This window comes from Condylura cristata, unplaced genomic scaffold (assembly GCF_000260355.1).
Source record: "Condylura cristata isolate star-nosed mole 26May11 unplaced genomic scaffold, ConCri1.0 scaffold00003, whole genome shotgun sequence".
In the NCBI taxonomy this organism is placed as follows: Eukaryota; Metazoa; Chordata; class Mammalia; order Eulipotyphla; family Talpidae; genus Condylura; species Condylura cristata.
Genome location: NW_004567104.1, coordinates 3,286,066 through 3,313,483, shown reverse-complemented (window position 1 = coordinate 3,313,483; position 27,418 = coordinate 3,286,066). Strand labels below are relative to the sequence as shown.

At 31.7% G+C, this 27,418-nt stretch overlaps 1 protein-coding gene across 1 annotated transcript in view; it reads left to right on the top strand.

Annotated features, from left to right (window-relative positions):
* Positions 1-27,418, top strand: part of SI (sucrase-isomaltase (alpha-glucosidase)) — a 104,001-nt gene that overhangs the window by 36,376 nt on the left and 40,207 nt on the right. Inside the window, 12 exon segments of the mRNA XM_004674929.1 lie at positions 2,086-2,202; positions 4,737-4,891; positions 5,809-5,893; positions 6,620-6,676; positions 8,171-8,295; positions 10,184-10,272; positions 16,296-16,345; positions 17,077-17,244; positions 19,688-19,843; positions 23,183-23,389; positions 25,564-25,718; positions 27,225-27,393. Coding sequence (XP_004674986.1) covers positions 2,086-2,202; positions 4,737-4,891; positions 5,809-5,893; positions 6,620-6,676; positions 8,171-8,295; positions 10,184-10,272; positions 16,296-16,345; positions 17,077-17,244; positions 19,688-19,843; positions 23,183-23,389; positions 25,564-25,718; positions 27,225-27,393 — 1,533 coding nt within the window.

The window sequence follows — 27,418 nt, the reverse complement described above, 5'->3', positions numbered from 1 at the left end:
GTTAAAAAGAAAATAATACTATTTATTCTATAAGATTAAGGAGGACACAGACAAATTTTTAAAGTGGAGGAAATTTATTACAGAATATTCAAACCATAAAATCAAAGATGACTTCTTTCATCATGCAAAAAAGAGACATACAATGTTGCTATTTAATACATACTGTTATAAATATAAAATATATCAAGAAATTAGTAATTGATTAATTTCTCCTTTCATAGTCACTGAACAAAATGAAAACTGGAAACCAACCAAACAATAAATAAATAAAAATCCACACACAGAATCTTGTATTTGGAAATAACTGTGACAAAAGAAAACACAAGCCCATTCATTAATAGAAATTCATTGGTTTCCCTGGTGGCATAGAAGTTAAAAAATCTCAGTGCTGCCAAGCTATCGCCAACTTTTGTGGCCTGAGTTGGGTCCCTGGTTAAGGGACTACCCACAGGGTACAACATACCTCTCCAGTCTCTCCTGTTGTTCTCCAGCAGCGTTCATTATAGTAGCCTGTTCTGCTCCCCACTTTGTCTCTGTTAAATCCTCTCACCCCCACACTTTTGGCCTACATCTCAGTGTTTGTATGCATAAATAAATAAAAATAAGTATTTAAATAAAATAAATGCGTTGAATGATAGGTGATCACAGAAGGTCAGTGAGGAAAGTATCAACAACTCATATGGAAAACTGACTATTCATGCATAAAAAAAAGTCTCTATTTCTCACATATACATACAAAAAAGTCTGTCCAGATAGATTGAAGACCTATGGCACAAGATTAGAGACACATTTATTATTACTTTAAAATAAAATGTTAAATACATATTTCTGGGTAGTGAAAATTGAAAATCTATCAGTCGGCAAGAATATTGAGCAATGAGAATTTCATGCACTGAAACTGTGCTTAGAAAAGGTTATAAACAATTTAGATTAAACAATATACATGAAGAAAATAATAATAATATATATTGCATATGCAATAGGACAAGTACATTTTTGTATATTCATAAACATACATATACATATATCAATTTTATAGAACGATTTTCTATATTCAAGGGATTGTATACTGTAGAGAATTAGAACAATGTTGATATATTTAAGTCTCACAAATTAACACTTGGAGAAAGATTGCAATTTAATTTACACACATTCTGTTTATATAAAGTGATAATGTAAAGCGATGCTATGTGTTGGGTATAGACTCATGAATAAAATTCAGAAAACTAAAGAATAATATTAAATTAAAGAATAATATTAAGAATAATAATATTAGGAATAATATTAAATATTACATTAAGAATACTCACTTTGTTTTTCTGCAAGGTCCTTAAAGGAAGAGGAGTGCCAGTTTATAAAAGTACTCAATGTGGGAAAGATGCTTTTCTTTTCTTTTTTCATTTTTTTAAACTATATTATTCTTGCAATAATAGTGGAGAATAATAATAGTGGGGAAAATTAATAATTTTATATTCAGAAGCAGCACCACTTCAATTTAAAAAAAATAAATAAATTTGCCTTTGTCCTCCCTGGTGGTGCAGCGGGTTGGAGCACAGCACTAAGAAGCTAAAGCCACTTCAGCATGAGTTTGATCCCCCACCCTGGAGGTGACCCACATGGCTCGGCAGACCTCTCCTGACCTGCCTGCTGCTCTCCTCAGCAGTGTACTTCCTTGATCTGCCTGTTCTGCTCCCACTCTGCCTCTTGTGAATCCTCTCACTGCCCCTGAACCTCTCACCTGAACCCCAGTTCAGTATGTAGAAATAAATAAATCTTTAAAAAAAATTGCCTTTATACACAGAAGTAATAATTGGGTGAAGCAAAAGAATATACATGAGGATAAGAAAATGTAAAAAGAGACAAGAAAGGAGTGTGTCAAGTAATGCAATTAGAGGCAAGCATGTAGCAAAAATGGAATATAAAGCAATTTGCTTAGGGATGTGTCTATGAACTAGAATGACTAAAAAGATGTTTAAGTAATACAAAATTAATGAATTGAGGCTTAGAAATATGATGTTCTCTGTAAATTTGATAATCTTTGCAATGTATGTTATTTACTTATGTATGCATGAACTTATGTTTTAGGTTGGAGCAGATATCTGTGGTTTTGTTGTTGAAACTACAGAAGAGCTTTGCAGGAGGTGGATGCAACTTGGGGCATTTTATCCATTTTCCAGAAACCATAATGCTGAAAGATATCAGGTAGTACCTTCTATTCTCTATGCTTTAAAGTAAAATATAATGCTATGTTATAAATGTAGTTAATGGTATCTATAGAAGATATGACCTGGGATTTGTACTATGAGAGTGAATAAGAATTAGAAGACTTTATCTCAAGTTCTAGAACTATTTATGTATTAAAATAATAAAATCAAGGACAATAATGTAGTCACAACATGTTTTATGTAAATCTTAAATATATGTATAGGGGGATTAATTATGTCTTAAACTAAAACCAAAAAAAAAATTATTATGCATTATTGGATCCTAGCTATGCAGGTTTCATATAAAATTTCTATCATAAAAATTGCCATATTACTAAGGTGTCCAGATTTTTCATGAAAGGGACACATGAAATTAATGACACTTGTACAGTTAGGTCATTTGCACGTAATACATAGATACTATTTAGAGTTGAAGACAGGTTTTAGTAATTAAAAAAAAAACGAAATAAATAAAATGAAATAAAAAATAGGAAAAGATATACTTGCAAACTTGCAAATTAGAACCGATAGTCTATGATAAGTAAATCAGAATGACAGGTTGGAAATAAAAAGCACCATCTGCAAAATGCTTGTTTGGGAATACTACTAAGACATTCTGAGTCATTCTACTAGCCCACAAAATTTAGCAAGCTGTGAACTCCAACAGGCATATTTTTTCAGAGGAAATGGGAAAATTAAGTGTAACTATTATGTCAATTAAGTTTTTATTGGCTAAAATCTCATTCATTTTTCACACATTGGTTACATATAGGGCCTTAATTCTGTTTCCAAAAATGGAAAACCTCTGAAGCACAGCCTGCAAAATGTTATGCTAGAATAGAAGCTGGAGGCACAAACTGGAAATTAGTAACTTCCTAATCTACTAAATGGTGTTTTCAACACATTTGTATTAATAGGAGAATCTGAAGGCATACCACAATATATTTATTCATGGACTCCTAAAGGAGATTCCAAGAGAAATGTAAGCATATTAGAGATTTATTGGTGAAATGCTTGCGAAGGATAAAGGGGAGGGAGAATGGAACAGAGAGAAGCTTCCAACCATAACTCAGACTTGAACCTGCTGAAGATGAAGAGGAACTGAAAGACTGAACGAGGTGTGATACTCACACGCTGCATCCAATGCTATGACATTTCAGTCACTTTGATGAAGCATCATCAAGACAAAACCAAACATTGGCACTGTCCTTAATCTCCCAAGAATAGGCATGAGTAGTATTCCTGCAATGCTTATAGAGTAATTGGAAGCACCCAAAGGTTAAAAAGCAAACAAAAACAAAAAAGCAGCTTCTGGGAAAATAGGAAGGTATTTTCCTGAGAAGTAACCAGTGTCCTGAGGTAATTATCCCCAGAAGATCTGAGCAAGCAGGCTCATAGCACTTCACTTTACAGAGAATCAGTTGATACAGCTTGGGCTCAGCAAGGAGGCTATACTCAAGTTGCAAATCTGCAGAATAGCTGGCCACCTCTGCTCCCTAGATAAAAGCACATTTGAAGCCCTCACTTGAATGTTATCACTTCTACTTAGATTTCAATAGCCAGAATATTACATTAGTTGAACACAAAGTTACATAGTAGGAAAATGCCCCTTCTGGTAGAGACTCCAGTTTATATAGCAAAGTTTTATTTGGTGGTAGGGGTTGGGGGAGGGGCATGTAGGGAACCATGAAAATTGGAGCCAATTATTAAATCATATGGCTCTGCCATGGCTACAAGAGAAATGTATATTACTGAAATACATTATTTCCCATTACTTGGATCCATGTTGGTTACATCCAACTCTAAATTCTTATGTTAACTATGAAGGGAACAGACAGTTAAAAAATAAAGTAGAAAATCTTGATTTTATTGATCATGCAAGAGTAAAACATTATTATTAGATCTGACTATCAGCACAATCAAACACGAATCGCAAATGAAGCATAGGACTGATTAAAATCAATGTTGAAGGTCCAATGACACATATAAGCTTGCTAGAAAATAAGAAATGCTTATTTCAGGAATGATTTACTATATTTGTACTGAGTTCACATTTCTTAAAAATAGTACATCTGGCATTTGTGTTACCTAGAAAATATAACTTGGTTCCTTTTATTGTCTTTAATAAATTCCTCTTAACATTTATGATTTTCTGCATTTGAGGTATGTTATTTGGTTGTAATTTTGGATGCAACTTTGTATTTTAGTTCAATTTCTGGGAAATTCTGAGTATTTCTTATTTTTTATTCTTAATGATTGGTACACATGTAAGACCCTACATTGTGGAATTGCCTACCCACTGATAGACAGCACATTCATTTGTATATTTCATATATTTCCACATTTCATTTGGATATTTTCATATCCATATGAAAACAAACAAAAAGTAGAAACACTTTTTATATTTTAATGATAAAGTAAGATTTTTCTATAAAATTAGGATATTTGCTTATCAAAAACAGATTAACTGCTTCTATTTTAATTTTTATCATATTTTAGATTTCTTCTTCAATTTCTCATTTCATCCCACAGCATCAGGACCCAGCATTTTTTGGACCGGATTCTCTTTTGGTTAATTCATCAAGGCACTACCTGAATATCCGTTACACATTACTACCTTTCCTGTATACTCTGTTTTATAAAGCCCACATGTTTGGAGAAACAGTGGCAAGGCCATTTCTTCATGAGTGAGTACTATGTTCAATGATTTAAATACAAGTTGTATTTACCAATCTAAAAAAAAATTAGTGATTTTAATAAAAAATCACATTTAGGATTCTGTTGGTTATTTTGACATTAGTTTCAATAATTTGATGAGATGTAGGATGATAGTCAAAAATATAGTTCTTTTTGGTTTAGATAACATTAAGTGAGAAATGTGAGAACTGAATGGAACTTTAAAAAAAACTATTTACATTGAAAACATTAGCAATATTATATGAGTGAAGGTAAATATACATTTTTAAACATATTGTGTATAAATTGTGAAAATCACCTTAAGTAAAGAATAGAACTTTTTTTTTTTTTTAGAATTCAGTGCCTTTTGCTTATCTTTGTATATCTATTGACCAATGCAAGCCCTTTTCCCACGCAGTATATACATATATTGTTTTACAATGATACACACCAGGAACTTATATGTTTTATTGCAATATTACTTCAATAAATATAAAATAGGACAAAATAAAGCATGACTGATATACCACTCAAATAATGATTTATAATGAAAAGATTTAAATGAAATAAAGTAAAACATGAAAGATTTCTGGAACTTTACCAACCCATCCTACAGAAAAAAAAAAAAGGAAAATAATCATTGTTTATCGCACATAAGATACATTTATAAAATTGATATATGATAGGTTTTTCTAATACTGGATGCACTAATTACTTTTTTATTCTTCCTCTTCCTCTGTTCCTCTGTTCAACCCTTATTTATTCTTTTTTTGTCTCATGAACAAAAGGATGCAAAAATTACATATGAAAAAAAATTAAAAACTAGTAGTCATCACAGGGTAGAAATAAAAAGATAAACAAAATGGGGAAGTTGGAATAAAAAATGTACATTCTATCTTTTTTTGGCAAACATTGTCATTGTTCTTAGGTTTTATACTGACACCAATAGCTGGATTGAGGATACTCAGTTCTTATGGGGCCCTGCTTTACTTATTACCCCTGTCTTGAGGCAGGTAGGTCTTAAAAATTTAACAAATTTATTGTTTAAAGGGAACTTTGTTTACTTAAATCCATGCTAAATTACAAAAAGGGAGGGTAAAGGGTGTTAATTGACCATTTCAGCCTGCCAATTATAGACAAAATTTTGAAAAATAATAAAAATATTATATATATGTATACAAACATGTATATATGTATACATACATATGTATATATTATATATATATATATACATACTTCAAATATATAATATATAACGGGGAGAAGAAAATGATAAATACTCATTTTAGAAATAAAATTTATTTATGGAATCAAAATTAAATTTTATAAAAAAATAGAGCTCTCATTTAGGGAGATATAGCTATTGAAATTGATGAGCTATTTTTCTTTATCTACTAAAGTCTATATGTCCATAGAAATCGACATAAATGCGTTCATACTCACAAGTGCAATGTAAATTATGACAATGCAAGTGCATCTATGCATTATTTTAGTTATCACTTAAGTTAATTTTTGTTTTGATCAGTTTTATATCATGGTAATTGCTAAAACTATAAAAATTTATTTTTGTATCTTAGTTAAAGAAAATATCAAAGTATGAAAATACAAAGAAATTTTTAGTCTCTTGAATATGAAAAGTTAATTTTAGGTTGATGTGATTCTATTTTATAAAGTATTGAAATAAAATATGCAAACATTTATATGTGTATATAACTTATAATTAACTTGCATTATTTTAGGGAAAAGATACAGTGAGTGCATACATCCCTGATGCTACTTGGTATGATTATGAAACTGTAAGTAATATTAATATTACTATAAATATTAATATTAATATAAAATATGTGAAAATGTAAATGAAGTTTAACTCCAAATGCACAGCATATATTTAAAATTTTAAAATGAAAAAATATTTTCAAATTTCAGAGATATGTAAAAGTTTGTGCAAGTATACATTTTGTTGCACATGACTAAAATGGAATTTATATTTATTATAGTTATATTACATGTAAATTGTGGATATAAATATTGGAAGAATTTTAGGAAAGTGACTACTTTTAATTTGCTGCTATCCCAGATATTTACTGCAAGAAGACATAAGTTTTAAACTAATCTTAAACATTTGTTCCTATCAGGTGCATTTAAATATTTGGAATGTACTATACATTAAATCTTGAAAAGACAATTTAGAATTCACACACAGACAACATTTTTAATTTATTGAGATATTTTGAGATATATTCTTTTTTAAGACATCATTTTGCTATTTTTTATATTTACTAAACAAAATAACATAAAATTTACAAATTAATAAAAATAAAAAATAATTTTTATAGAAATATATTTGAAAACAACAACCCCTAGAATGAGTTAACTATAAACTGAGTGAAGAATGGAGAAAAATTACTAATTTCTAATAGTTAATATTTTGTAGAAGTAAAATGGATTTCTCTATGTTCAGTTTTTTTTTTAAGGATGATCTTATTTTTCTCATGTTTTCTATGAAATGAACATAAATTATGTTTCTTTGTTTATTTTTTTTTGTAACTGGACTCTCTTTTTTGTAACAATATATACTGATAGGAATTTAATATGAGTTTAAAAAGAAAGTGCTGTGTTCATTTTAAAAGTTGCATAGCATTTTATCCCATATTTGAACTATACTAATTTGGGTAGTTTCTTGAGCTGATTTATTTACTTTTTTTTTTTAATTGAGATATGTTGATTTACAGCTTGTATTTACTTTGGATCTTTAGTTTAACACCTCTTCAGAGGTATGTTACCACATCACCCCACTACCAAAGCTCTGATAATCTCTTACTATAGACCATTAGGCCCCCAATACATCTTTTCCACACCCCATGTTCTCCCCCCAATTGCTTCAAATATATAGTTTTCTAAGGGTTATTTTGGTTTTAGTTGTATATCTTTCTTTGTTTTTGTTTCTCTGTATTCCACATATGAGTGCTATACAGAGATGTGGGATATATATATGTATATATATATATATATATATATATATATATACGTATACACAATAGACTAATATTTAGCTATGAAAAAAAAATGAACTCTCACCATCTGTGACAAAATGGATAAACCTGGAGAAGATTATGCTAAGTGAAACAAAAGACAATTACCAGATTATTTCACATATATGTGAGGGTTGTTTGAAGTTAGAAAACAATATATTAAATTTATTAAATGAATATATGTGCAAATTGTATTTCCTGTGAAATGGGTATAACATCTTCACTACTACTAATAATAAATTAATTTCCAAATATTAGGGTTCAAAAAGGCCATGGAGAAAACAACGTGTTAATATGTACCTTCCAGCAGACAAAATAGGATTACATATTCGAGGAGGTTATATTCTCCCCATTCAAGAACCTAGTGTAACTACAACTGCAAGGTAAAATTAAAAACCACTACCTGAAATATGATATATGGTTTATTTTAATATTCATTGTTGGAACTAGATATTTAGTGATAAGCAATTAATAAATACAAATATTATTTTATACTGATGTATTCCCAAAGCTGCATAAAAAAAAAAAAATACTTCAGGCCCTCCCTGGTGGTGCAGTGGGCTAAAGCACAGCACTAAGAAGCTTAAGCCACTTCTGCATGCGTTCCATCCCCGCCTGTCCCAGAGGTGACCACATGGCTTGGCAGACCTCTCCTGACCAGCCCGCTGCTTCCTTCAGCAGTGTATTTCTTTGGTCTGCCTGTTCTGCTTCCCTTTCTGTCTCTGGTGAATCCTCTCACCCTCCGCGTCTCTGGCCTGTACCCCAGTTCTGTATGAAAAAATAAATCTTTAAAAAAAAATACTTCAGTTAAAAATTAAAAAGTAAGAATCAAAGATTTTTGTTCAGTTTTTTCACCAGATATTTGACAGATGAGGAATTATTAACTATAAGCCTTTTGATTTTAAAAAGAAAAATACCCAATTATTTTGTATACTACTAAATATTTGGTTATGTAAAGGAGAATACAGTCTGTTGTGCTCACAACCTTCTCTACTTCCCTTCCTCCTTCTGTCTGTGGTGAATTATAGAAATCTATGATAACCACATCTACGGGTGTAAAAATCTGTAACTGTGAAAAAGGAACAAAGGATATAAAATAATGGTAGTTCAATAAATAAAATCTTAATAAAAACATAATGAATCTTCATTGTAGGAAGGAGAGATGTAAAGACAATAAATGAGATAATTGCAGAATAGAATAATATAGTTAGGGGACCTCCCTCATAGCTCAAAGGTTTGTTAAAGCACAGCAATATGAATGAAGCTATCTGCAGCCACTGCAGCAGGAGTTCATCCCAGGCCAGGAAGGTGACCCACATGGTAGAGCAGCCCTCTCCTAACCCATCCACAGTTCTGCATGCATAAATAAATGAATCTTTAAAAAATAATATAATTACAGGAATAAATAGGGTGATTGAAGCCAAGGTAACAGGACGTAATTTAGATAGACTTGTCAGACAGAGCCAGTCTGGAGAAATGTGATCTGGGCTGAGCAGTGCAAAATAAGTAGGAGTCAAGCATTGAAATGTAAAGTTAGAGAGCATTTTGGGCTGTTTGGAAACCTGCTTAAGAAACAGAGAAGAGGATAGTGGTTGTGTGACAGATGCATCTCCATAATAAGGAAAGGTGCAGTATCCCCACTTCACTTAATGAAAGGGGGTGGGGTGTGGCAAAAAAAAAAAAAAGACATAATTAATTAGATTAGAAATTATCTCCTGTGACAAAATGTATGGCATTCTCTGACTTTTTTTTTTCTTTTAAGATTTATTTGTGCATACAGAACTGGGGTACAGGCCAGAGGTGCAGGGGCAGTGAGAAGATTCACCAGAGGCACAGTGGGAAACAGAACAGGCAGATTGTCGAAGTACACTTCTGAGGGGAACAGCTGCGGTCAGGAGAGGTCTGCCACACCATGTGGTCACGGGGCAGAAGGGGATTGAACTCATGCGGAAGTGGCTTAAGCTTCTTAGTGTTGTGCTTTAACCCCCTGCCCCACCAGGGAGGGCCTAGATATTCATTTTTTTTTTATTGAAATATTATGCTAGTTTTAATTTTGCTGGTGACTTAATTGCCAGGAATTTCAGTGATGTATTTTTGGTTCTATCAGTTATTTTCTAATTACATATTTCCCATTGAATCAGAATAGTAATATACATGGATTTTGCTAATAGCAATAGTCACATTTGAATGCAGAACTCTACAAAATGGTTAGACTTATTTATAGACTATTTCAAAATAATTTATTGTCATTTATTTACTCAAACTTTACAGCCGGAAGAACGCTCTAGGACTTATAGTTGCATTAAATGAAACAAATGAAGCACAAGGAGACTTTTTCTGGGATGATGGAGAAAGTAAAGGTATGTCTTGAAATAAGCTATTAAAATTTTCATTGGTGATAGAAATTTTGTCTTTATTGATATGTTACATCCATCAAAAAGTCACATTTTAATTTTTAAATTCTATTTTGATCCATCTTAGTGAGTTTTATTATCGAACAAAAGTTAGCATTGTTTTAATTATTTCCCCCCATGGGTTTAATTAAAATATTCTTTGACAAGTATAAGCATATTTATGAGGTTAGTATTCAATTAAATATTTAGTGAATTGATAGATGTAGATATTACATCATATTTTTGTCTACTTTAAATATTTAAAATAAGTTTTTGCACAAAAATTTAAGTTAATTAAAATACAATTGTTCAGTTATGTTGGTGAAATGTAAATGTTTCAAAAATATCTCCATTTTATCATGGCTTTAATTTAATTTATTGTCCCAATGGTGTAAATTCAGTGCAGTGACAATAATACAAATATGCCTTTTCTATAATTTTGATTATATAATAGCCAATATATCTGTTTAGATTAATTCATTTATATTTAACTGCCTATTCTCATATACTATATTGATTAAGATTTAATCCTATTTATTTTAATATATTTTTCACATTTGACTTAGATATTGCATACAAATTATAAAAGTTAGCCTCCATTTTAGCTAACTATTTCTCAGGTGAATATCCTTGCCTTAAAATATATGTTTCTAACTTCATCTACCTTAGCTTTAACAGTAATACAAACCCATTCACCCACACACACATCCTCTATATAACTATATTTATTACACACACATATATCATCTATATAGGGATACAATATATTAGTGTGTTTGTGTGTGTGTGAGTGTGTGTGTATATATATATATATATATGCTAATAGCATATTGCATGCAGAGGTGCAAACTTTTAGATTTCCACCCCAAATAATAAAAATAGTACATGACTATTAGCATACACACACACACTAGTATGCTCTTATAATTTTAAATTATGGAGTATATAATTTTTTTATCTACAAAGATATAGATTACCATAGTATATCTCCATTTATAATTTCCCTCTTCTGAATTGATGGTAATTTCATTTCTACAGGATAACATAAACTTAGTAGTTCCTACAGATTTTTTCTTGATGTAGGTTACCTTAACCTATTCATCACTATTTTTCATTTAAAAAAAAACTGGTTTATGACTCTATAAACTTGTTAATTCCCTTTCACATTTTATTTCATTATACACAGGTAGACTACTTTTTTTTTAAAGATGAATCCAAATATCAGATTGTTGTTCTAAACCTCCATTTTATGTAACTTGGAGTCACTCTTTATCAATACGTAGAACTCTCACCATGCTTTATGTGTATGCTTGTGCTTACGCACATGTGCATTATACATGTTTATATACATGCACATGTGTGCACCCACAACTTTCCTTTACTAACTACCTTTCCTTACTGAAAACCAATACATCTTTCTTGATCTCTTAAATACCCAGAGCATAATTACATTTAAGTGAGATCTCCCATAAGAATGTTTCAAACATTTAGTACATACACAGAAGTTCATGAACAGTAGAACTAAATTATTGTCAATCACCAATTAAATAATTTTGTTGAGATATCTCTATTAGTGGCATGTGGGAAATTATTTGAAGTATTGTCTTATTTCTCACTGCAAAGACATTACAATGTATGTCTGTTCATTTCAATTATAAAAATGATAATTTAATTTTTCTATGAAGATGGTTATATAAGAAGGCAACATTTTTAAATAAGTCATACTGTGCTATTTATAGATTTGGTTTAATAAAGTTAATATTAAAATTCCCCAGGCAGTGAATTTGTAGTTAAGCAATGCAGACAATATAATGACCTTCGATTCAAGTTCTGATTATAATTTTATTTAAATGCTAGGATTAAAATGCTAAGAAAATCAACACTAGTGGAAATGTTGCATAAAAATTCTGGGTGTTCCTTTATAGTCTTATACATTTTCTCTAAACCAGTTTTGGTCTTGACCTGCAGCTTCCCTATAAAGGAAACATTGATGATTTATCTTATTATGCATATGGTACAGAAAATCATTGTTTTCATGCATTTTACCATCAAATATATGTTAATGTCTTCTTAATTGTATTTCATGAAGTAGTATTGATTTACAACAATGCATGTTATTCAAAAGTGCAAACGTTTAGATTCCTTCCCCAAATAATAAAAAATAGTACACACACAGAGGGAGAAAAAGAGGTTGACATCTATAATGAATTTGTATGAGGTATATTCAACAAAAGTTTGGCTAACTAAAATGCAGCAATGTTAAGAATCATTCACCAATTAAGTGGGTTTCATTACAGAGAATGCAATGATGGTTTAACATATTCAAATCAACTAATATCATTCACAATATTAATAAAAAGAAAGATATAAGCACAACTTTATCAATACATAGTAAAAATCATTTGACAAAATTTAACATCACTTATTATAAAATTTCTCAATAAAATGGAAATGAGTTGGTCTCAATATAATTAAGTTTATATATGACAGATTCACAACCAGACTCAACAGTGAAAAACTGAAAGCCGTTCACCTAAGATAAATAACACAGCATGGATGCCCACTGTCATTCCTACTATTCAGCATGATTGTAATTATTAGCCAGAGAAATCAAACAAGAAGACCAAAAAAACGGTATCCAATTTGGAAAAAAATTGAAACTGTCACTATCCACATATGACATGATAACACAGATAGAAAATCTGGAAGACTGTTACTTGAAATAATAAAGAAAGAAAAATGGGAGGATAAAAAATCAGTACACAAAAAAAACTGTTGATTTTACATGCAATGAATTAGGAAATAAAATGAGATATGAAGAAAAAATACCACTTAATAACACAAGAAACAAAATAGCCAGGTATAAATTAACAAAGGATGTGAAAGAATTATAAGCTGAACTCTTTAGACACAATATATATAAATCAAAGAAGACACACACACACAAATGGAAAGATATCCTTTTTTGATGGATCGAATGATAAAACTCATTAAAATGGCCAATTTACCTAAAGCAACTGCAGATTCAGTATTATACCTATCAAAAGTCTTAAAAACCTTCTTTAAGAAAATAGAACAAATAATTGAAAAATTTGTATGTAAGCATAAAATATCCCAATTACTACATTTTCCTGAAGAAATGAAGAAAATCGGAGGTATCACAATCACTGACTTCAGTGAATCAAACTCTGTCACAGAATGATAGTAATTCAAGCAGTATTGTACCAGAGAAAATGTAAGAAACACTGACCAATGGAATAGAATAGAGTCCTGAATTATAATCCATAAAAAAAGGGAATTTATTTATTTTACTTTTTTAAAGATTTATTTATTTATTCATACAGAACTGGGGTACAGGCCAGAGATGCAAAGGGTGAGAGAATTCACCAGAGACAAAGTGGGGAGCAGAACAGGCAGATTGATGAAGTACACTGCTGAGGGGAGCAGCGGGCGGGTCAGGAGAGGTCTGCCGCGCCATGTGGTCACCTCCGGGGCAGGCGGGGATCGAACTCATGCGGAAATGGCTTTAGCTTCTCAGTGCTGTGCTTTAACCCGCTGCGCCACCAGGGAGGGCCCGGGAATTTATTTTTTAACAAAGGATTCATGACCACATAATGGCAAAAGGAAAACCTTTTTTAAAAAATTGACTTGAGGGCCCAGGAATTTATTTTTTAACAAAGGATTCATGACCACATAATGGCAAAAGGAAAACCTTGTTTAAAAAATTGACTTGAGGGCCCTCCCTGGTGGCACAGCGGGTTAAAGCACTGCACAGAGAAGCTAAAGCCACTTCCGCATGAGTTCAATCCCCACCTGCTCCGGAGGTGACCACATGGCGTGGCAGACCTCTCCTGACCCGCCCGCTGCTCCCCTCAGCAGTGTACTTCGTCAATCTGCCTGTTCTGTTCCCCACTTTGTCTCTGGTGAATTCTCTCACCCTCTGCATCTCTGGACTGTACCCCAGTTCTGTATGAATAAATAAATAAATTTTTAAAAAAAAAATTGACTTGAGGGCTCATCCTGGTGGCACAATGGGTAAGAACGCAGAACTACAAGCTAGCGGCAGCCTCTTCAATGAAAGTTCTATCCAGCCCCTAAGTTGACCCACCTGGTGAGGCAGACCTTTTTCTGATGTGCCCACTGCTTTCCTCAGCAGTACACTTCATCGGATCAGTCTGTTTTTACCCCCATTCTGTCTCTGGTTATCATCTAACTCCGGTGAGAGTAGCTTAAATACAAACAGCTGGAAACAACATCAATATTAGCAAGGATTTGGAGGAAAAGGAACACTTATCAACTGTTCTTGGGAATGTAACTTGGTCCTCCCTTTGGAAATGATATGGAGATACCTCAGAAAAAAAAAAGTATATATGACCAGCAATATCACTTTAGGTATTTACCCAAAATATGAAAACATTAATATGAAAATATGTTCTTATATTAGGAGCAGCATTGCTCACAATAAACAAGTCATGGAAGCAACCTGAATGCTTGTAAACAGATGTATGGATACATACACAGACCACACACACACAAATATGTACACATATGCATGTTGGAATATATATTCATGGAATGTTTCTCAGCTATCTTTTTAATATTTATTTATTTGTGCATAGAAAAACTTGGGTATAGGACAGTGATGCAGCGTGTGAAAGGATTCACCAGACATGGAGCTGGGAGCAGAACAGGCAGATTGACTAAAATACACTACAGAGGGAAACAGCGGGCAAGACAGTAGGGGTCTGCTGTACCATGTAGGTCAGCTCCCTGCCTGGAAATCAAACTCATGCTGCAGTGGCTTGGATAGCTTCACAGTGCTGAGATTTATTACCTTACCCTCTAGGGAAGCCCCATTCTCAGCTATTTGAAAAGATGAAATTATACTTTGAAGAAAAGAAAAAAAAAAATCATTAAATGAATATACTAAGTGAAATACATTAGAAAGTGAAAGACAGCATGGTATCACTTCTTGTGGATACAGACAATTAATCAAAGAAAACATACTGGCAAAACAAGAATAATTTTAGGCTCTGAAAAATATACTGGTCACCAGAGGGTCTGGAGTGAAGTCAGAAGTGATAGTAGGGAAGATGATAGGGTTATCCTGGAGTGTCGGTAGAGTGTGGATGTGGCACTACACATATGGAGGTTTGAAATTGTACACCCAGAAGTATGCAGTTGTGTTCATCACTGGCAAATTAATAAAACTTGGAAAAAATAAAAGATGCAAAACAAAATTGTTTTGTACTATGTCTATGTCTTCCCAAAATAAACCAATTATTGCATGTCTTACAAGATGGAAAATAAACCATCACTAAAATGATGGTTTCAATCACAAGTATATCATATATGTGATTTAGTTGACATGTCTAATCTTTATCTATCAATCATCTATCCTATATCTATATGATGTATAGACAGACACACACACAGATATGCCCTATATCTAACATCACCTAGCTTTCTTTCTATTTTATCTACCTACATAGCTAGAACTTCTATTTTCTTTGAATTTCTTGAAATCATTTAACAATCTTTGAAAAATTACAGTTGGAAAGTATGCAGTCATTATCTTTAATAGAAAATAAAATATATTTTGTTTAGATGTAGTAGAATATATTATTTTAAAATAAAGACAAAACGTACAAGCTGACCATAAATCTATTGCATACAACAGAAGACGGGAAGGAGAGGTGTCAAAACAAGAAAGGGAAATGCAAAAGGGACTGTGGCGATGGGTCATGGGTGTTATTTTGACAGAACTATGGGGTCTACACTGCGGGTGCAGAAGTCAGATAATGTACATTACTTAGCAATGATTTATGAAATAAATATGATAAATAGAAAATTAAGAAATAAAAGAATGATCATTTTAATTTGCTTCATTAATATGTGATATGTAACTTTTATAAATTGTTATATATCTGTAAAATAAAAGAAAATTTAATATTGATTTTTGATCTGATGATTTATTTTTTTCATTTCAGATACCATAGAAAAGGGCAACTACATCATGTACAGATTTTCAGCATCCAGTGTAAGCACTCTCTTTAGATATATAATTAAATATGTAACTTGAGAATGTCTGGGATATTCCTTAATCATAGATTTTCTTTTGGAGAGATTTATTTTAATTTGCCTTAAAATTTCAGTGGCAAGAAATGAAATAAATTGCTAAAATTAAATTGTTGAGTTATAAAGTTGCCTTAAGGTTTTATATTTAAATGTAGTAGATGAGCTTGTGATGATGGAATTAAATCTTCAGACTTCTTAATGAATTACATTTGGATTAAGTAGCATGCCCTAGGAAAATAAGCTCAATATATCTGAAAAAGATTTAGTGTTTTATACACAAAAATGATTGGAATGGTGATAGAGGGGGGATTGATTAAACTTTGTACAAGGTTGAATTTGAAATAAGTAATATCAATTATATTTGTAGATGTTCCATTTTTGTCAAGATTAATTCATTAATCATCAACTTTTGATGTAAAATGAGAAAGAATCTGCATATACACATAGTTTCATGAATGTCTAGGCTGTATATGAAAATAAATTTATGGCATGAATCTAAAATAAGAAAAGCTATTTATAATACATATATACACATCTTATATATAGGTATAAATTACAATTGGATGTAGATTGCTGGAGTTGATAGGAATGTTTAAATGAGTCGTTCTTTTTCTGTGTCACACCTGTATTGTTATTTCAGTTTTGTATCCAATGAACTTCTGTTTAATATGTATTATATACTTTTTTCCCCAGGACAAATTAGATATTACATGCATTCATTCATCATATGAAGAAGGAACACACTTAGCATTTGAGACTATAAAAATCCTTGGATTGACAAAATCTGTTACACAAATTACAGTGATGGAAAATGGTCAGCAGAGCAATAACCACAGTTTCACTTACCATCCTTCCAACCAGGTATTTGATACTTTAAGATATGTAACTATCATAGTCTAGAACATTTAATATTGCATTACTACCCAGGGTCTCAGCTTTATAATAATTCTTCAATGGCATAGATAGGTTTTATTTAATTCCCTTTTGCTGCTAATAGCACATTATTGATTGTATCAATCTCTTATACTTATTTCATATTCTGGATCATTTATATATGCTTTAATTACGTATACATTCTGTTAACCTGAACTTTAACTTACATTGTATCCTGTAGATTACAATGGTTATTCTAAATGTTTTAACCTCTAGTGTACTGCTCCTTAGGATAATGATTTACTTTATTTCTTTAACCATTCTCTCTTCTTTCATATATGTACACATGCATACACACACATGCATATACATGTGTGTATATTGTGCACACACACATAATTTATGCATACAGACATACAGAACTGGAGTACAGGTCAGAAGTGCAGAGGCGGTGTAAAAATTCACCAGAGACAGAGTGAGGATCTGTACAGGCAGACTAACAATAACATAGCTCAGGGGAGCAGTGGGCAGGTCAGGATAGGTCTACCATGCCTTGTGGATCACCTCTGGGCTGGGGATTGAACTCATGCTGAAATGGCTTTATCTTCTTAGTGCTGTGCTTTAATCTGCTGCGCCACCTGGAAGGTCCCAGAATACATTTTATACTAGTTTCCATCAGTAATTTTAACCCAAAAAAGTAAAAACCTCTTTTGTTTTATTATTTTTTAAATTTCTTCTAAGAAATAGGTAAAGAAGGAAAAGAACTCATATGATCAGACTTGCTCTTCACAATTTAAAATTAATCTAAATAATTAAATTAAATTGTTAAATTAGCTTGTCACCCCTCTGTAAAATGTAATACCCATCATCATGATGTAGCTTTTGATAATATATTAAACTTTAAAATATTACATTATAACAACTAAAAACATAGAAATGGTTATTTATTGGTATTTAATTTTCCATCCTGCATATAGTACTAATTCTTTAGTAATATTAGTATAATGGATTCTAAATTAGTTGAGCTATAAAAGAATTTCTTAGAGTATTTTCTGTATATACACTAGCTCTCTTATCCAGATTTCTTCCAGTTTAAAAATGAATATGTACTGGCTAATTTTACTAATTTAGCACATGCACTATAGCTTATTCCTGAAACTATAAGAATTAATCAATGATAACATCAAATGTTTAAGAGTTTAACTTATCAAAAGGCATAAAATAAAAATCATATCATTTCAATTTATATCTGCGTATATTTTTTGCTATGTAAAAGTTTATAAAGACACTAGAAATGTTGCTGTACTAATGCTGATATATATATATGATGACTTTTATTGACTGTAGATTATTAAATTAAGTTGATATCAAGAAGTAAGCTATACAGATAAAACTATGTGATAAATCTTATCTTATTCCTGATCTATATAAACAATAGCATAAGTATGTAATATCACAATAAAAATAATTGCATATCAGATTATATATCCATATCTCCATCTATATATAAAAAATGTTTTTTTGCATAATACTATATTATCTCCTCTGTAATCTGCTCAAGTAACGTGAGAAATCAATAAACTTGGGGAAGAATAAAAGAAATAAATATTCCCTTCTGACTCTGAGGGCCAGAATATCAATGGAAATGGTGAAATTTTTCATCTTGGGAGAATTAACATTTATTACATGGATGTCCCAGTATTATGATAGATGCTTTAAATTTCATATATTATACATTCTGTGTACCATCATGTTAGTGGTTATTTTCCCCATTTTACAATGCAGGTAAATAAAAATAATATAGGAAAGAATTTTCCCAAACACTCATGAATATTAAGTAACAGAACTGAGAATTGAACCCAAGTCTCTCCATTTAAATAGAATGTTTTATGTCTCCATTCCACAACTTCACATGGTTTTCCTGTCTTCAGTCTCTAATCATTTCAGTGGGATAAATGTTAACTTGTATGTGTGTGCACACACACACACACACTCGTACATACATACGTACGTACGTACATGCATACACGCATACATACAAAATACATGCATGAAATGTATATACAAGAAATGGGGTATAGGCCAAAGGTATGGGATTGGGGGAGGTGAGAATATTCATCAGAGACAGAGTGGGGAACAGAAAAGTTGGACCTACTGAAATACAATGCTGAGGGTAGCAGAGATTGAGAAAAGAGGTCTGCTGTGCTATGTGGGTCAGCACCCTGGCTGGGATATAACTCACATGGCAATGGCTGTAGCTTGAGAGCACTGAGTTTAACCCCTGCACTACCAGGGAGGCCTTTGTTTATTCTTGTATAAAAAGTATTACTTTATTTAAATAAGTGTTGTGGTTGCTCTATGTTATGTACATGAAAAATATTAAATTGCCTAATGGTCAGAAATTATTTAATGTTTTCATTTTTATCATCAGAGTCTCATAATTTACAACCTCAAGCTTCACCTTGGAAAGAACTTTACTATTCAATGGAATCAAGTTCTAAGTGAAAATGAAAAGTTTAATTGTTATCTAGAAGAAGACACTGCAAATAAAGAAAAGTGTGAAGAACGTGGTTGTATATGGGAAGAGGTAATGAGTGTTTTAATTATCACTCATAATATCATTTTATATAAACATATCAAAATAAAATTTATATATTAAAATTTAATTCTACAGTATATATGTATATAACAGTATATACAATATGTGTGTGTGCATGTGTTTGTGTATAATGTTTATATAGAGGAACTTCAGGGTTTATAAATTAGAGCCTTTGGTAGACATTTTATATATATCTTAGTTAATTCTCCAGAGAGAATAACCTTAATAAATATTAGCGTAAGTTGCTTTACAGGCAATTTCCACTTTGGAAATTGTATTACTCTTAACGTAATAGTAGGCTACATGTTGCATTCTAAAAGTCGTTCACTATATCTGACTAGTTTAATTAACCAAAATATGATCACATTAGGGGTAGCCCTTTTTGTTTGTTTGTTTTATTAGTTTGATATCAGTTTGCTCATTGTTTACATTAGAGAAGGATAGGGGTGTAGGATTCCTCTCTTCATAGTACACCCACCACCAAAGAAACCACAATCCACAATGATAGATGCTTGAGGCCCCTCTCGTCTTTGTTCTCCCTCCCTTTCCTGTCTAATAGGTCCCATTCCACTGTCAGTTTTCAAGGGTTACTCTTTAGTTTGGCTTTATCTGACATTTTGTTTTGTTTTACATATACCAAATATAAGTGATACCATCTCATCAGTATTTGTCTTTTTATTATTTCACTGACTTCCAGCTCTATTCACTTTGCCTCCAGTGGCAACAGTTTATCTGTTTTGATAAACTGATAAACAGATTGATGTGTATACATGTGTATATATATATATATAAACACATGTATTTGTGTATATACACACACAAACACATTGATTTTCATTTCTTTGATGATAATCATGGATATTTTTTCACGTATCTTTGGCTATTTTATGTCTATTGTGGAGAACTGTCTAGTGTCTAGCAGAGGGTGATTGGTTTATGTGTTTCATTGTTGTTGTTGAGAAGTGTAAGTCATTTGTAAATCTTTGATATCATCCTATTGTTGAATGTATGGTGGACATATATATGTTCACACTCAGTATGATGTATTTTAGATTTGGTAATAGTTTCTTTCACTCTGTAGATATATTTAGTCTTATGTAGTCCAGTTTGTTTGTGTTATCCATGCTATTGGATACTAATCCACAAATATGTTTTTTAAAAATTTATTTATTTATGTATACAGAATTGGGGCACAGGCCAGTGATGCAGAGGGTAAAAGACTTCACCAGAGGCAGAATTGGAAAACACGTTTAAGGGGAGCAGCAGGAGGGTCAGGAGAGATCTACCATGCCATGTGGATCACCTCACTGGCCAGGGATCAAATTTGTGCTTCAGTGGCTGTAATAGCTCCATAGTGTTGTGCTTTAACTTGTTGCACTACCAGGAATGGTCCCACAAATATGTTTTTTAAGCATATATTGTGAAATGTTTGCCTCCATTTTATTTTTTGTATTGGCTCAAGTTATTAAATTCCAAAATCAATTGATGAGTTTGCTTCTTCCACTAAGATGTAATAATCTGTGACTAGTTATTGGTCATCTTTAAAACAGAACGATAACACGTACATGCATACACGCATACATACAAAATACATGCATGAAATGTATATACAAGAAATGGGGTATAGGCCAAAGGTATGGGATTGGGGGAGGTGAGAATATTCATCAGAGACAGAGTGGGGAGCAGAACAGGAAAATCAATGAAGTACACTGCTGAGGGGAGCAGTGGGTGGGCCAGGAGAGGTGTGCCACCCATGTGGTCACCTCTGGGGCAGGCGGGAATTGAATTCATGCGAAGTGGCTTTAGCCTTTCAGTGCTGTGCTTTAACCTGCTGGGCCACTAGGGAGGGCCCAGAAATCTATTAATGTAATGATGAAGGATCTATATATCCTTCCATAGAATGTTGAAAGGGAAAATAAATCCTAACTCAATCAACTTATATATTTTCTTTCTTAAAAGAATAGCTTTCTTAGATCATGCTTAGTGAGATAAGCCAGAAAGAGAAAGAAAAATACCGGATGGTTTCACTCATAGCAGGAGTATAATGGACCAGGCGAGAAAATAACAAAAATAATGAACAACCATATACCAGAGAAATTTTGTGGGAGTGGAGAATGGGATCAAAAACGGGGTCGGGGGAGGGAAATGCACGGGATTTTGGTGATGGCACATGGGTGACTTGGTGATGGGAAACCCGCGGGGATTACAATTGAGATGGAAAAAAAATGTACAAAATGATGTAAAAATAAACTTTTGTAATAAAAAAAGAATATTTTTCTTAAAAGAGAGTCAATTCACAAATGATACTAGAGATTGAGAGATGTAGATAAACATACTACTCAGGATCAAAAATACAATTATTTGATAAAATAAAAACTACATTATGGATTTTGAAATGGTAACTAGTCCTGAATGCCAAAATATGTCTTTTGTTTCTTATATTTAAAAGTCCACTCCTACTAAACTAGTCAGTTCTGATGCTTTGCACACAGTTCTTATTTTAAATTCTGGTCAGTATACTGAATGAGATGAGAACTAGTCATGAAATACCATCATAATACACTATCATTATAAGTTAAAATAATAAAAAAAATGTTAAGCATAGTCCTTCTGAAGAGTGATATACAATCAATTTATACTCAAATTGACTATTGACAATTGTCAATATAAGGATACAACCAATCATAAGATCAAAATTTATGAGTAATATCCTGAATTTTTACAAAGACAAAAAAAAAAGTTATTCTATTTTTTTTTAGTTAGCCTGAATAGATTGTGACAAAATAAGACAGAAGAAAGATAAATACTGATGATGTCACTTATATGCAGAATATAGAAAATCCTGAGTCAGATAATGAATGACAAATTTTTAAATCAAATTTTAAAAGGTGGGCATACATCTGTGGCTTTCAGGTGTGGGTGAGGAGAGCATAAAGGGCTTTTGGAAAGAACAGGCTATGAGTGTGGGTGTTTTAGTGGTGGGAATACCACAGTGACTATATGAAAGGGGGGAAATCCTGCTTTGTCAGTACACTTAGAATGCCGTAAAACAATGACAATTCAGTATTTTCTAAAATTCATGACATTTTATTTTTCTGCTTTACTGCTCTATATTTAGTGTCAGCATAAATATACTGTATCATTTTTTAGTACCTGATGTCTTGGGTAGCATACTGGATATTTTATGTTGTGATACTTTAATTTTAACATTACACCATAAAACTGGGAATTTTACAAAATATGGTTAAATATACCTTAAAATTTTTCAATAATTCAAATATTGATTTCCCTACAATGTCTGGTAATGAATATGTATTGTGCTTTCAGATATCTTCTAACTCCGGAGCACCTTCATGTTACTTTCCTTTTCAAGTCAGCTCTTACTTAGTCAATTCAACCCATTACTCACCAGTGGGTATAACAGCTGACCTTCAGTTGAATACTAGAAATGCTCAAAAAAAGCAACCTTCTGTACCCATTTCATTTCTTCGTGTGGAAGTGAAATATCACAAAAATGATATGCTGCAGTTTAAGGTATGTTTAATATAAATTCTAATGTGTGACTCAACATCTTTCAAGATATTTTTAATATATTAGTTGCTGAATTTTTAAAAAGATTTATTTACTTATTCATACAAGAATTAAGGTACAAGCCAGAGGTACAGTGGGTAAGAGGACTCAAGAGAGACAGAGTGGGGATCCGAACAGTTGAATGTATTGAAATACACTGCTGAGGGGAACAGCAGGCAAGATGGAAGTGGGCTGCTTCTCTATAGATGGGTCAGCTCCTTGGCCTGTAATAGAATTTGGGTTGCAGTGGCTGGGGATAATTTCATAGTGATGAGACTTAACCCCTTGTGCCACCAGAGAGGCTCCAGGTTCTGAATTTTTAATGTAGTATTGTGTTGTTAATGGGTTTGATGACATTTTATTTACTTCTATTAAAATTATACCTTTTTTTCCCACAACATATAGCTAAGTGCCCTTTTTTGATAATTTTGTGAATAATTAAAAATACAGTAGTGCTATACAATTCGGAGTTATTAGAAGTCTCACTAGAGTAATCAAACAGGAAAATTTAAAATGAAATGTTTATTATTTATATTATTTTTAATAATTTATCTAATATTTCCTGGCCAATGAGATAAGGTTTACCAAAAAGTTACAGTATGTTTTGGCCCCAATATATATAATTCTTTACTAAAAAACTCCAAGTTAACCTATTAAAAAAGAACTACTTTTAGAAATTATTTACCATTAGGGACTGAAGTATTAGTTTATACCATTAGCAACTGCAGATGCAAAAACAAACAATCAAAATATAAACATTTATATGTATAAGTGTATTGTCTTCAAAAAAACTTACAGAGTCCTATGTGATTTTAATGTTAATTCATTTTATTTTCTCACTTTTTGAGCTATAATATACAAATAGTAAAATGTACATATCAGAAATACATAGCTGGGTGAATTTTTCGTACACATATACACACACATACACATTTACATAACTGTCTCTTATTAAGTTACTAGATCGCCCCCACATTCTTTTCATATGAATCCCTTACTGTTTTATTATTATTATTATTGCAATTGAGCTTTTTAATATAAGTTGTTAAAAATCTAATGGATGAATTTTTAGCTATAAAGTTACCAATAAATCCATCCAGGAAAATAAGTATATGGCAACAACATTGATTAGGCTTAAAAAAAAAGTGATGATTAAAAGAAAAGAAAAATAATTAGAACTGCAGCAGGAATTACCTAACCATAATTTCACAAAAACAGTGTGGCACAAAGGCATCATGTGTTATAACCAAAAAAAATAATCTTGAATTAATTCACTCTACATGTTAATTTTCTATGTAAGTAACTACAGATACAAAGTTATACATGTGGTATATATATATGTATATATGTATATATATGTATATGCATATATATGCATGTGTATACATATATATACATATATTTGCATTAATAAACACATATGTATTTGAAAGAAAACAATGATTTAAAACAATGCATTAAGAACAATTCATAGTAGTTATTTTAAAGAAAAGAAGTAGATAGGCTAGGGAAACATGAATAAGCTTAAATTAACATTATATATTATGATATCAAATGATAAAAATATTGTCTAACTTTAAAATATATATTTTAATTTATTTATTTATGCATAGAATAACTGGGGTGTAGCTCAGAGATGGGGGGACTGAGAGAAATCACCAGAGACAGAGTGGGGAGCAGAACAGTTGGATCCACTGTAATACACTATCAAGGGGAGCAGCAGGCAAGACAGAAGAGGTCTGCTGTGCGATGTGTGTCATCTCCCTAGTCAGGAATAGAACTCAGGCCATACCAGTGAGTGAACTCAGTGTTAGCACTGAGACTTAACTCAAAGGCCATCAGGGAGGCCCTATTGGCTAACTTCTATGTCTAACCATATGAGATGCTAAATAGTTTTTTATATCAACAACAACCACAACAAAAGCTAGCTCTAAATGATTTATCTTTCAATATTTCATATTGTACAAAAAGTAAATTACAATCATTAAAATAATAAAACACAAAATGAGATATGAATACTAATTAGCAATTATATTATTAACTCAAATATTGTTTGAAACATTATTTTATAACTGTTTTAGTTATATTTACATGATATCAATAAGAACAAATATATTTTTATTATTTTTCTACAATAGATTTATGACCCCCACAAAAAGAGATATGAAGTTCCAGTGCCATTAAACATTCCAGCTAAACCAACTAGTACTTATGAAAATAGACTTTATGATGTTGAAATCAAGGAAAATCCTTTTGGCATTCAGATTCGACGGAGAAGCACAGGAAGAATTATGTAAGAGACTGAATTATTTGACATGAAGGGAAATTTGATTTTAGTTTTTTTTTTGTTTTTTTTTTTTTTTTTAAGAATTACTTATTTGTGCATACAGAACTGAGGTACAGGCCAGAGGCTCAGGGGCAGCGAGAGGCTTCACCATAGACAGAGTGGGGAGGGTAACAGCAGATCCACGAAGTGCACTGCTGAGTGGAGCAGCGGCTGGTTCAAGAGAGGTCTGCCACGCCATGTGGTCACCTCCGAGGCAGGTGGAAATCGAACTCATGCGGAAGCGGCTTTAGATTCTCAGTGCAGTGCTTTAACCCGCTGCGCCACCAGGGAGGGCCGATTTTAGCTTTTAATGGAAAAAATAAGATGATTATTTTCACATTGTCTTCTCTATTACATTATCATTACTGTAAAAATACCATTAATTATATAAAGGTACTTAGTCTATTTTAACATTTTATAAGTTAAGCAATACTCCTATGACATTATGAATGGCTAGACTAAAATTTCACTTATACTTTGGATGTCATTTACTTGAATTTCAAAGTTTGGACTCATTCTTATCATCAGTTCAGAACTCAACCAATAGTCTTTTGAAAAGCATAAGGTGTTGGCAAAAATAAATAATTGTAAATAATCGGTAAATATTTTATTAATGATGTTGAAAATGGAATTTATTGGCCATGAAATTTGACAGAGTTAATAATACTTATCTCTGCTAGCTCTTGTAAAGGACATTAAGATACTTAAATCTAGATACACTTGCAAGTTATAAAGAAAACAAGTAAATAGCATCTTGATCTTAGTAAGTTTTTATGTAATTTGTTTCTCATACTGTTATGTCCTTTAGAAGATATATTTTCAGGTTTGCCAGGAGGGATATAAATAACAATGAAAGTGTGTCTGTGTTCTTTTAAAAATATTGTTGCTATAATATATTTTGTTCCAAAGTATGAGGAGGTAAATTAATTCTTAAGAATTACTGTTGCAAAGGCACTATTTATCATTGTTTGGAAAATGCTAGCTCCGGCAAGTAGTTGTCCAAAATTATCAATATGCAAATGTCCAATATCCCATATTATTCTTAATATTAATATTTTAATTCATTTTTTTCTTCTTTATGCTCTTGCAAATGACTAGAAAAATACAATCCATGGAATATACTTCTTCTGTATTTCTTCATAAAATTATTTATTATTAAATGATGTAAAAATAAACTATTATATACAATTATTATATTTTAAAGCAATGGATATCTAAAGAGAAATAATTGTGTTCATTGTAATACGATTCTCTATGAATAATACAAAATATTTGAATTTTATTTTACATATTCCATACTGTGGCAAAAGAAAAATATGTCATAATGATTATCTGTTTTCATTTGGTTATTTGGGTACAATAATGTCCATGAAGAAAAAATATTGACTTTTAGATGACCTAAGAAAGTATTACTACTCTTATTCATGATACTATTTTGCATATGTTTAAAGAATAAAATTGTTTTCTTTTCAGTTGGGATTCACGCTTACCTGGATTTACTTTTAATGACCAGTTCATTCAAATATCGACTCGCCTACCTTCACACTACTTATATGGATTTGGGGAAGCAGAACACAGAGAATTTAAGCAAGACTTGAACTGGCATACTTGGGGCATGTTCACAAGAGACCAGCCCCCTGGTGTAGGTACCAATATTTGACTAATGG